The 12493-nt window shown below is 52.6% G+C and overlaps 2 protein-coding genes across 3 annotated transcripts in view; one reads left to right on the plus strand and one right to left on the minus strand.

Moving 5' to 3' along the window:
• Positions 1-3219: 3219 nt before the first annotated feature.
• LOC120918208 (urotensin-2 receptor-like) overlaps positions 3220-12493 on the minus strand; it is a 16801-nt gene continuing 7527 nt past the window's right edge. For both annotated transcript variants that reach the window (XM_040329699.1, XM_040329698.1), the window contains exon 2: positions 3220-4533. In XM_040329699.1, the coding sequence (XP_040185633.1) occupies positions 3341-4456 (1116 nt within the window). In that variant the 5' untranslated portion in view covers positions 4457-4533 and the 3' untranslated portion in view covers positions 3220-3340. The remainder of the gene's footprint in view (positions 4534-12493) is intronic.
• On the plus strand, positions 7570-9144 carry LOC120918393 (burkholderia TALE-like protein 1). Its single transcript, XM_040329937.1, has one exon. The coding sequence runs from the start codon at positions 7570-7572 to the stop codon at positions 9142-9144; it is 1575 nt and encodes a 524-aa protein (XP_040185871.1).

The following is a 12493-nucleotide window of genomic DNA, read 5'->3' on the forward strand; positions in this document are numbered from 1 at the left end:
GTTGGAAGTTGGGGGAACTTTGAGGTACTCAGGAAATCTATGAGGAATAGAGTTTCTGGAGGGGGCTGGGAGACTAAAGGGTGCTAAAGGGGCTGGGAGGTTGGGGGCAATGTGGGACACCGTTGGAAGTGGGGGGAACTTTGAGGTACTAGGGGCAATCCAGGGGGCTGTGGGAGGTTGCAATTCACTTTGGGAGCTGAGGGGCTTTGCAGTGTTTTATAAAAGGTGGGGGGGGGGGGGCATTATGGGAGTTGGGAGACACTGTGGAGGGGATCTGCAGCTTGATGGAGGCCCGATAGGAGGGAAGCACGGGCCGGGTAGTTGAGAAGAACCATTGTGATCGTTTTGCATATGACAGGTTGGAGTTCCAATTTTGAGCCCCAGCTTTCTGCTAACATTTGAGTCTCATCTCCGCATCCGTCTCATTTTAATATCACTCTATTACGAAGGAGACTTCCATTTTCCTGAATTTGGGCCTAACCCCCCCCCCCCCCCCAGGGTGAGAAGCACCCGTCCCATTATTATTCTTTCCAGAACCTGAGAGACAAACTTTTAGTAACAAAAGTGTAATTTGGATTCACGGGGGGCCTACAGAAGCCTCTTTCCTGGCTGAAGAAGATAAGAGGGGGACTTCTTGGTTGGGTTAGGACAGTCATGGGTGAAGAACCATTTTTTCGATAGAGATCTTTCGCCTTTATGAGAATCTTTTCCTCGTCCTTTCACAGTCTTTGTTGTATAGAATGGAAGTTTCGGTCCTTATCAAATGGGGAAACCAGAAAGGTCCGTAGATATCTCCATCTTGTAGGTAACTTAGACGTTCTTCCCGTCCGGAAAGCCATTGCAAGTCTACGACCACGTTCAACGTTCTGCTCCACCAATGCCCCAGTGAGTGGATTTCCGGTAGAGCGGGGAACTATCGGACAAAGGTGTTTTGTGGAGCGGGGGGACGGTTCTGTTTGATGCATCTAACGCTTGGGACCATACACTGTGCAACTCTCATTTACAACACTGTGTATGGTTTGAGATAGAAGGTCAGCTTGCAGATCCATTATGTCTCCGTGAGTTTGCGACGGTGGCTTAAAGCTCCCTTGAAGGCACGAGATAAAAGTTTGGACCTCCATTTGTCAGCCAATGGCTGTTTGCCACATCATGTCTGGCTTGTGCCAAGCCTGCTGGAACGCCATCAAATATTCCATTAAATAGTCTGAGGAGCAAAGCCACTGAGGTCTAGTGGAAACCCAAGAAGAGTCCCTTGGAGTCGGGTACCCCGAGTCCTTTTCATGGTAGAAAATTAGTAAACATTACCCAATCTTAGCAGCACCAACGTTAAACAGAAATGTTTCTATTTTAGGAGATCTCGACCCATGAACACATGGAAGAAGATATGGAAACAGTGGCGTCACTAGGGTTGGTGTCACCTGGTGCGGCAAAACATGGTGTCACCCCCCTTCACCAAATATAGTCGTCCCTCCTTCAGTAGACCCCCCTCCACTAAGTATAGACCCCCCCCCTCCATTAGTACACCCCCCAAGGACAAAGCACCCCCCTCCATCAGTACAGACCCCCCCAGGACATAGCACCCCCTTCATTTGTACAAGCACCCCCCCAGGACAAAGCAGCCCCTCCATTAGTACAGACCCCCCAGGACATAGCAACCCCCTCCATTAGTACGGACCCCCCTAGGACAAACCCCCCCTCCATTAGTACAGACCCCCCAGGACAAAGCACCCCCTCTATTAGTACAGACCCCCCCAGGACATAGCACCCCCTCCATTAGTACAGGCCCCCCAGGACAATGCACCACCTCAATAAGTACAGACCCCCCCAGGACAAAGCACCCCCTCCATTAGTACAGACCCCCAGGACATAGAACCTCCTCCATTAGTACAGACCCCCCAGGACATAACACCCCCTCCATTAGTACGGACCCCCAGGACAAAGCACCCCCCTCCATTAGTACAGACCCCCAGGACAAAGCACCCCCTCCATTAGTACAGACCCCCCCAGGACATAGCCCCCCTCCATTAGTACAGGCCCCCCAGGACAATGCACCACCTCCATTAGTACAGATCCCCCCCCAGGACAAAGCACCCCCTCCATTAGTACAGACCCCCCAGGACATAGCACCCCCTCCATTAGTACAGACCCCCCAGGACAAAGCACCCCCCTCCATTAGTACAGACCCCCCCAGGACAAAGCACCCCCCTCCATTAGTACAGGCGCCCCCAGAACATTAGTACAGACCTCCCAGGACATAGCACCCCCTCCATTAGTACAGACCCCCCCAGGACAAAGCACCCCCCTCCATTAGTACAGACCTCCCAGGACATAGCACCCCCTCCATTAGTAAAGACCCCCCCCCCCCCAGGACAAAGCACCCCCTCCATTAGTACAGACCCGTGGCGCTGGAGGAGGTTTTTCGGCTAAAAAAATTCAGAAAAGAGCTAGGGTTTTTGTCACCCTCGGATGGTGTCACCCCTGTAGTGGGTGGCACCCTGGTGTGGACCACACCCCCCGTATCCCCCTAGCGACGCCACTGTATGGAAAATCTCATAATAGTGGAAGATAGGAAGAAGGTTTTGAGAATGTAGCCATGTTGACATGGCTACATTTTTTTTAGAAAAGTCATAGAACATAGATCTCATCCATGTTTTTATACAATTCAAATAACCAACTGCATCTCCATTGTCTCATAGCTATGGTCTTTCCTTGGCATCGGTAAGCAAAAAGAACACTTGAATATCCTTTCTGCAAGCATCATTCATAGTTCAATCTATACTGATAAAATATTTACAATGTACAAGTTCAGTGGAACCTCGCATTGCGAGTGATACTAGCGCTGTATTTTTAAAAATCGTGACTCGGTTTGCGAGTGTTGCCTCGCAAAACCAGCACGATTCAGGCCAAAGCGGTGTGCAGTATCGCTTTTGACCTGAGGTGGGGGGGGCGCCGGAGCCGAGCAGAGCCGAACTTCGCCAATCACATCGATCGGCACTGTTCGGCAACGCACAGAAAGGCCCAAGGACAGCACAGCTGACCTCAGAAAATCTCGGGTAGGAAGTCTTTCTGAGGTTTGCCGAGGTCAGCTGAAGTGTCCTCGGGCCTTTCCGAGGTTCTCCGGTGCCCCACCGACCTCTGGCCACATGTGGTATTGCATTCCATTGAAGTCAATGCAACAAATTATTTTTGTTTCCATTGACTTCAATAGAGAAACTCGCTTTGATATGCGAGCGCTTTGGATTACGAGCGTTCTCCTGGAATGGATTATGCTCGTAATCCGAGGTTCCACTGTATTGGGATATTTGGGGGCCATTTGGCACATGGAGGCTCTTACTGGTCCCTAAGAGCTGTTGTTGCCCCCGGGACACTGAGCCAAAACAAAGCTCTCGGTGCACTGCTGGCTACTGGTGGACATGGATCTTCCCGACATCCTTTGAAAACGGTTCCTGAAGTAACCACTGTTGCTCCACGACCTCTGTCTGTTCCTCAGGTATTCCTTGTAGTTCTTGGTGAGGAGGGTGTACAAGAACGGGTTGATGCAGCTGTTACTGTAGGTCAGGCAGGTGGTTATGTAATTGATGTTCCGGTTGGCTTTGGGTGAAATGGGAAGAGATTCGTAGTATTGGACAAGGAGCTGCCAGATCCAGAAAGGGAGGAAGCAGGCCCAGAAGACCAGGACAATGGTGAAAATTAGATACAGAACTTTCTGGTTGGGCAACCTCTTGGTCTGCTTGAAGGTGGCAGTTTGTGACACCCAGTAAGTCCTAGCCAGCCTTATGTACAAGTAGCCTATGATCAGTCCCGGACCTACTATACTTGTACAGAACAGAACCGTTAGATAGATCCTGTAGGACATGCGACTCCACATGGGCAGACAAATGCTCTTGTTGTCTTTGTGCACCAGCTTAATCATGATCAACATGGGCAAAGTCAGGAGCAGCGACACCAGCCAGACCACTATCGCAATGCACTTCCGGTAGCTCTTCGATCTCTTGACCGTGTCAAAGGGCTTCAGAACTGCGAAATAGCGCTCGGTGCTCATAATGGTGAGGGTGAAAATACTGGCGTGCATGGTCAGGAAGTCCAAGCTGAAAAGGATGCGGCAGCCGACATCTCCGAAATACCATTCCTGGATGAAGTACGTGCCCACGATAAACGGGATGGTGAGCAGGTAAAGGAGATCGGCCAAGGCCAAGTTGATGATGTAGATGTACATGGAAGCGGCCGTGCGCATGGATTGACACATCACCACCAACGTGTAGACATTTCCCGCAACTCCTACTATGCACATGAGGGATAAAATCACCCCGATAGTGAATGTCGCTATCATGTCCTCCATCGCACCCGAGGATGGTGGGAAGTCCAAAGTAGTATTGATGGGGAGGGTTGCATTGGTCTTCAGGGGCATTTCTGTGGTCATGGACAATCGTTCTTGAGGCCCTTCGTGGAAAGACATTCTGTTGTGTGAAGGAAGATGGTGGCTTCGGCTGGAAACCTTTAAGGCACTTCAACTAATGTTCCTCAGAGAACGTTCTGCAAGTAATCAAAAAAAAAAAAAGGTCAATGATTGCACGTTCACATGTATACAGTATATCTTGCTATAGCAGTCTATGGGCCAGATTCTCGTACGAGTTAAGCCGGCGTATCTCCAGATACACCATCGTAACTCTGAGTTTGAGGTGTTGTATCTATGCGCCTGATTCTTAGAATCAGTTACGCATAGATTTGTATTAGATCCGACCGGCGTAAGTCTCTTACGCCGTCGTATCTAAGTTGCATATTTACGCTGGCCGCTTCCGTCGATTTACGCGTCGAATATGGTAATGAGCTAGATACGCCGATTCTCAAACGAACGTGCGGCCGGCGCAGTTTTTTACGTTGTTTGCGTAAGGCTCGTACATGAGGCGTACTAATGTTAGGTATGGACGTCGGAAAAACAGCGTCAAATTTTTCACGTTTTACGTCGTTTGCGTAAGTCGTCCGTGAATGGGGTTGGACGTAAGTTACGTTCACGTCGACTAGGCATTGAGCAGGCGCAATTTAATTTGAAAAATCGACGTGATACTGAGCATGCGCGCGCATGCGCCGGGTCACAATACATTAACATAAAACACTCCCACACTAGCCTAGTTTGAATTACGCGGGCTTACGCCGTATCAGATACACTACGCCGCCGTAACTTAGAGCGGAAAATGTTTCTGAATACGGGACCCGCCGCTCTAAGTTACGGCGGAGTAGTGTATCTGAGATACGCTACGCCCGCCTAAAGATAGGCGTTTTTTAGTGAATCTGGGCCTAAATGTCTCTATTGTAACCTAGGAAACTCTTCTAGATCAGAGGTGTGCATTACAGTGGGGATGGAAAGTTTGGGCACCCCAGGTAAAAATGTGCATTAATGTGCATAACGAAGCCGAGGAAAGATGGAAAAATCTCCAAAAGGCATCAAATTACAGATTAGACATTCTTATAATATGTCAGAAAAAGTTACATTTTATTTCCATCATTTACACTTTCAAAATGACAAAAAAAGGCGTCTGCAAAAGTTTGGGCACCCTGCAGAATTTCTAGCATGCCCCGCCCCCTTTGCAAAGCTGAGAGCTGCCAGTGTCATGGATTGTTCTCAATCATCGTCTGGGAAGACCAGGTGATGTCAATCTCAAAGACTCCTCTGACCCTCCCCCAACAATCAGCACCATGGCTTCTTCTAAGCAGTTGTCTAGAAAAGTGAAAATAGTTGTCGCTCACAAAGCTGGAGAAGCTATAAGAAGATCGCAAAGCGTTTTCAGATGTCAATATCCTCTGTTCCTCGGAATGTCATTAAGAAATGGCAGTCATCAGGAACAGTGGAAGGTAAAGCAAGATCTGGAAGAGCAAGAAAAATATCAGACAGAACGGCTCGCAGGATTGTGAGAAAAGCAAACCCCACGTGTGACGGCACGATCCCTCCAGAAAGATCTGGCAGACACTGGAGTTGTGGTACACTATTCCACTATAAAGAGATACTTGTACAAATATGGTCTTCATGGAAGAGTCATCAGAAGAAAACCTCTTCTACGTCCTCACCACAAAAATCAGCGTTTGAACTTTGCAAATGAACATATAGACAAGCCTGACGCATTTTAGAAACGAGTTCTGTGGACCGATGAGGATAAAATAGAACTTTTTGTGTCCGGAATGAGCAAAGGTACGTTTGGAGAAGAAAGGGCACAGAATTGAATGAAAAGAACCTCTGTCCAACTGTGAAGCATGGGGGTGGATCAATCATGCTTTGGGGTCGTATTGCAGCCAGTGGCACAGGGAACATTTCACGAGTAGAAGGAAAAATGGATTCCATAAAATCTCAGCAAATTTTGGATGGTGACTTGATGCCATCTGTGAAAAAGCTGAAGTTAAAGAGAGGATGGTTTCTACAAATGGATAATGATCCTAAACACACCTCAGAATCCACGGGGGAGGGATTACATCAAGAGGCGGAAACTGAAGGTTTTGCCATGGCCTTCACAATCTCCTGACCTCAACATAATGGAAAATCTATGGATAGACCTTAAAAGAGCCGTGCGTGACAGACAGCCCAGAAATCTCAAAGAACTGGAAGACTTGTGTAAGGAAGAATGGGAAAAGATCCCTCAAACAAGAATTGGAAGACTCTTGGCTGGCTACAAAAAGCGTTTACAAGCCGTGATACTCGCCAAAGGGGGCGGTACAAGAGATTAACTCTGCAGGGTGCCCAAACTTTTGCAGACGCCATTTTTTTGTTTTCTGTCATTTTGAAAGTGTAAATGATGGAAATAAAATGTAACTTTTTCTGACATATTATAAGAATGTCTGATCTGTAATTTGATGCCTTTTGGAGATTTTTCCATCTTTCCTTGGCTTCGTTATGCACATTAATACAAATTTTTACCTGGGGTGCCCAAACTTCCCATCCCCCACTGTATAAAGATAGACAAGGCTCATTTGTTAAACTTTGCTTCTAAAGAGCTCCTTTCATGGGTGTCTGCAGGTAGGGGCAAGGGGGGGCAAGCGCCCCCCCCCTGGAATCAGGGATCAGCAAGGTGTCCGCCATAGGCGTGCACACAGGTTGTGCCCAGGCACGCACACCCTAATCACCCGAGTGTCAGTGGGTGCCGGGAGCTGGAACGCTCTCTATGTACCAGCACCCGGCACAGGAAGGAAGATGGCACAATGGGCGGCGGGCGGCAGGGCCTTTCATCGTCCGATGTTAAGACATCGCTGGTCTATAGCATCAGGACGGAGTCAGGACACGCGAAACCCCTCCTACTCTCCCAGCTCTGATGTCATCATCTTAGCTGGGGCAGAGGAGACTTGGGAAATGCTTCCTCTTGCCTTTAACAGGTGACCCTGGGTGATGCCTGAACAAATATGGTGCTGTCAGGGGCAGAAGTGTGAGGGGTAATAAATACCTGGAAGGGTAACACTGACACATTACTCAGCATTTAACATAAAGAGATACATTGGATACAAAGTCCGCCTAAAGCATTGAGACAGTGAAGAGTTAAATGAGATTGTGTTATGAATAACAAGCAGCCCTGATCTGCATTGCCGACTATGAGACAAGCCCGGCTGTCCGGCGCGGAGGCTATGAGACAAGCCCGGCTGTCCGGCGCGGAGGCTATGAGACAAGCCCGGCTGTCCGGCGCGGAGGCTATCAGACAAGCTCTGCTGTCCGGCGCGGAGGCTATGAGACAAGCCAGGCTGTCCGGCGCGGAGGCTATGAGACAAGCCCGGCTGTCCGGCGCGGAGGCTATGAGACAAGCCCGGCTGTCCGGCGCGGAGGCTATGAGACAAGCTCGGCTGTCCGGCGCGGAGGCTATGAGACAAGCCCGGCTGTCCGGCGCGGAGGCTATGAGACAAGCTCGGCTGTCCGGCGCGGAGGCTATGAGACAAGCCCGGCTGTCCGGCGCGGAGGCTATGAGACAAGCCCGGCTGTCCGGCACGGTGGCTATGAGACAAGCCCGGCTGTCCGGCGCGGAGGCTATGAGACAAGCCCGGCTGTCCGGCACGGTGGCTATGAGACAAGCCCGGCTGTCCGGCACGGAGGCTATGAGACAAGCCCGGCTGTCCGGCGCGGAGGCTATGAGACAAGCCCGGCTGCCTGGCGCGGAGGCTATGAGACAAGCCCGGCTGTCCGGCGCGGAGGCTATGAGACAAGCCCGGCTGTCCGGCGCGGAGGCTATGAGACAAGCCCGGCTGTCCGGCGCGGAGGCTATGAGACAAGCTCGGCTGTCCGGCGCGGAGGCTATGAGACAAGCCCGGCTGTCCGGCGCGGAGGCTATGAGACAAGCTCGGCTGTCCGGCGCGGAGGCTATGAGACAAGCCCGGCTGTCCGGCGCGGAGGCTATGAGACAAGCCCGGCTGTCCGGCACGGTGGCTATGAGACAAGCCCGGCTGTCCGGCACGGAGGCTATGAGACAAGCCCGGCTGTCCGGCGCGGAGGCTATGAGACAAGCCCGGCTGTCCGGCGCGGAGGCTATGAGACAAGCCCGGCTGTCCGGCGCGGAGGCTATGAGACAAGCCCGGCTGTCCGGCGCGGAGGCTATGAGACAAGCTCGGCTGTCCGGTGCGGAGGCTATGAGACAAGCCCGGCTGTCCGGCGCGGAGGCTATGAGACAAGCCCGGCTGTCCGGCACGGTGGCTATGAGACAAGCCCGGCTGTCCGGCACGGAGGCTATGAGACAAGCCCGGCTGTCCGGCGCGGAGGCTATGAGACAAGCCCGGCTGCCTGGCGCGGAGGCTATGAGACAAGCCCGGCTGTCCGGCGCGGAGGCTATGAGACAAGCCCGGCTGTCCGGCGCGGAGGCTATGAGACAAGCTCGGCTGTCCGGCGCGGAGGCTATGAGACAAGCTCGGCTGTCCGGCACGGTGGCTATGAGACAAGCCCGGCTGTCCGGCACGGAGGCTATGAGACAAGCCCGGCTGTCCGGCGCGGAGGCTATGAGACAAGCCCGGCTGCCTGGCGCGGAGGCTATGAGACAAGCTCGGCTGTCCGGCGCGGAGGCTATGAGACAAGCCCGGCTGTCCGGCGCGGAGGCTATGAGACAAGCCCGGCTGTCCGGCGCGGAGGCTATGAGACAAGCCCGGCTGTCCGGCGCGGTGGCTATGAGACAAGCCCGGCAAATTTGAGCTGGGGGGGATTTGTTCTGGGAAGGGGGGATTTGAACTGGTGGGGGGAGAAGATGTGTACTGGGAGGGGAAATTTTAGGTGTAGAGGATTTTTGCTAGAAGGGCTGATTTTTTGGGGGGTGGGCAATTGAGCTGGGAGGATTTGGGGGATGGGGGGCAAAGAGTGGCCATTTAGGGGGATTTGTGCTGGGAGGGGGGATGGGGGGAAGAAGATTTGAGCTTGGGGGGGGGGTTAGAAGTTGGCGAAGAAGAAGTGCACCAGAAGGGGAAATTTTAGGGGTAGAGGATTTGTGCTAGGAGGGCTAAAAATTTTTAAGAGGGGCATTTGATGGGGGGGTGGGGGGGGGGAGACGTGGTAATTTAGGGGGATTTTGTGCTGGGAAGGGGGGGTTGAAATGGGGGGGGGAGATGTGCACCAGGAGGGGAAATTTTAGGGGTAGAGGATTTGTGCTGGGAGGGCTGAATATAGGAGGGGCATTTGAGCTGGGGGGATGGGGGGAAGAGTGGTAATTTAGGGGGATTTGTGCAGCATGGAGGAAGAAGATTTGTGCTGTGAAGGGGGTTTTCAGGTGGGGGGGGAGATGTGCACAAGGAGGGGACATTTTAGGGATAGACATCAATGATGGGGCACTATTCCTCCCACTGACACCAATGATGGGGCACTATTCCCTCCGTTGACACCAATGATGGGACACTATTCCTCCCACTGACACCAATGATGGGACACTATTCCCCCCACTGATACCAATGATGGGACACTATTCCTCCCACTGACACCAATGATGGGACACTATTCCCCCCACTGATACCAATGATGGGACACTATTCCTCCCACTGACACCAATGATGGGGCACTATTCCTCCCACTGACACCAATGATGGGGCACTATTCCTCCCACTGACACCAATGATGGGGCACTATTCCTCCCACTGACACCAAGGATGGGACACTATTCCTCCCACTGACACCAATGATGGGACACTATTCCTCCCACTGTTACCAATGATGGGGCACTATTCCTCCCACTGACACCAATGATGGGACACTATTCCTCCCACTGACACCAATGATGGGACACTATTCCTCCCACTGACACCAAGGATGGGACACTATTCCTCCCACTGACACCAATGATGGGACACTATTCCTCCCACTGTTACCAATGATGGGGCACTATTCCTCCCACTGATACCAATGATGGGACACTATTCCTCACACTGACACGAAGGATGGGACACTATTCCTCCCACTGACACCAATGATGGGACACTATTCCTCCCACTGTTACCAATGATGGGACACTATTCCTCCCACTGACACCAATGATGGGACACTATTCCTCCCACTGACACCAATGATGGGGCACTATTCCTCCCACTGACACCAATGATGGGACACTATTCCTCCCACTGTTACCAATGATGGGACAGTATTCCTCACACTGACACCAATGATGGGACACTATTCCTCCCACTGACACCAATGATGGGACACTATTCCTCCCACTGACACCAATGATGGGACACTATTCCTCCCACTGTTACCAATGATGGGACACTATTCCTCCCACTGACACCAATGATGGGACACTATTCCTCCCACTGACACCAATGATGGGACACTATTCCTCCCACTGACACCAATGATGGGACACTATTCCTCCCACTGACACCAACGATGGGACACTATTCCTCCCACTGGCACCAACGATGGGACACTATTCCTCCCACTGACACCAATGATGGGACACTATTCCTCACACTGACACCAATGATGGGACACTATTCCTCCCACTGACACCAAAGATGGGACACTATTCCCCCCACTGACACCAATGATGGGACACTATTTCTTCCACTGACACCAATGATGGGACACTATTCCTCCCACTGACACCAAAGATGGGACACTATTCCCCCCACTGACACCAATGATGGGACACTATTTCTTCCACTGACACCAATGATGGGACACTATTCTTCCCACTGATACCAAAGATGGGACACTATTCCTCCCACTGACACCAAAGATGGGACACTATTCCCCCCACTGACACCAATGATGGGACACTATTTCTTCCACTGACACCAATGATGGGACACTATTCCTCCCACTGACACCAATGATGGGGCAATATTACTCCCACTGACACCAAGCATACAAATAGATCCAACGCGTTTCAGGGGTGAAATGCCCCCCCCCTTCTTCAGGGCTGTATTTCTTGGAGAATGGTTGGGCTCTGAGAGGGGGAAACAGATTGGATCAGCGGCTCAATAAACGATTATGAAAAAGAGCGCCCCTCTCCAATCACCCGAGTGTTCCCCCGCTGCAACAGCCTCGTCATCCACATCTGAAAGGCAGCAGCCCTAGACCCCCAACCACCGACACCTGGGCTACACCCCACCGCAATCAACTCGTTTCATGGTCAGGTAGGTTGCCCAGGTATGGCAGATCTCAGTGACCCCGATTCAGCACTGACACCCCGTAGCACTGAGTCTGTGCTGCGCCGATGCAGAGGTGGTGTTCACCATGCAGCATGTCTAATGGGATGAACGTAATTCGTAAGGAAAAACAAACGCAGAACGATGAAAATAACTCTGGACGGCGTGCGTTCTCCAGACTGCGCACATGTGTATGCACCCCCTTCCCCCCCCCCAGTGCCAGGACAAGACCATCCAGTGCCCATGGCAAAGATGCCAAACTGCGCCCCCTTCCCTTAGGGTGCAGATCAGGGCACCCACATCCCTGCAATAAACCATTGTGCCCAGGGCAGCCGCCCCTCGTGCCCAGGGCAGCCGTCCCTCCTGCCCACCCCTTGTCCCAGCCACGACCCCCCCCCCTCATCCCATTTAGGACAGGGACCACTTACATCTGGTCCTGTTGCGACGAATGTGAAGTGCTGCGGTGGCAAATGCGAATCGCTGCAGATGCGCCAGGTGCATGTAACGAAAGCAAGAACGCAGCACAGCGTTTCCATGAGTGCCAGTGCTACGCCCCCGCCACCCCCCGGGTCAGAGTGACTGCAGATGACCCCCCTCCCGGGTCAGAGTGACTGCCGATGACCCCCCCCCCCGGGTCAGAGTGACTGCAGATGACCCCCCCCCCGGTCAGAGTGACTGCCGATGACCCCCCCCCCCGGGTCAGAGTGACTGCAGATGACCCCCCCCCCGGTCAGAGTGACTGCCGATGACCCCGCCCCCCCCCCGGGTCAGAGTGACTGCCGATGACCCCCCCCCCCCGGTCAGAGTGACTGCAGATGACCCCCCCCCCCCCGGGTCAGAGTGACTGCAGATGACCCCCCCCCCTGGTCAGAGTGACTGCAGATGACCCCCCCCCCCCCCCCCGGGT

The sequence above is a fragment of the Rana temporaria genome, chromosome 12 (assembly GCF_905171775.1).
Source record: "Rana temporaria chromosome 12, aRanTem1.1, whole genome shotgun sequence".
Classification (NCBI taxonomy): domain Eukaryota; kingdom Metazoa; phylum Chordata; class Amphibia; order Anura; family Ranidae; genus Rana; species Rana temporaria.

Excerpts from the sequence above, each read along its gene's own strand:
- LOC120918393 (XM_040329937.1), top strand. The coding sequence starts at position 7,570 with ATGAGACAAGCCCGGCTGTCCGGCGCGGAGGCTATGAGACAAGCCCGG.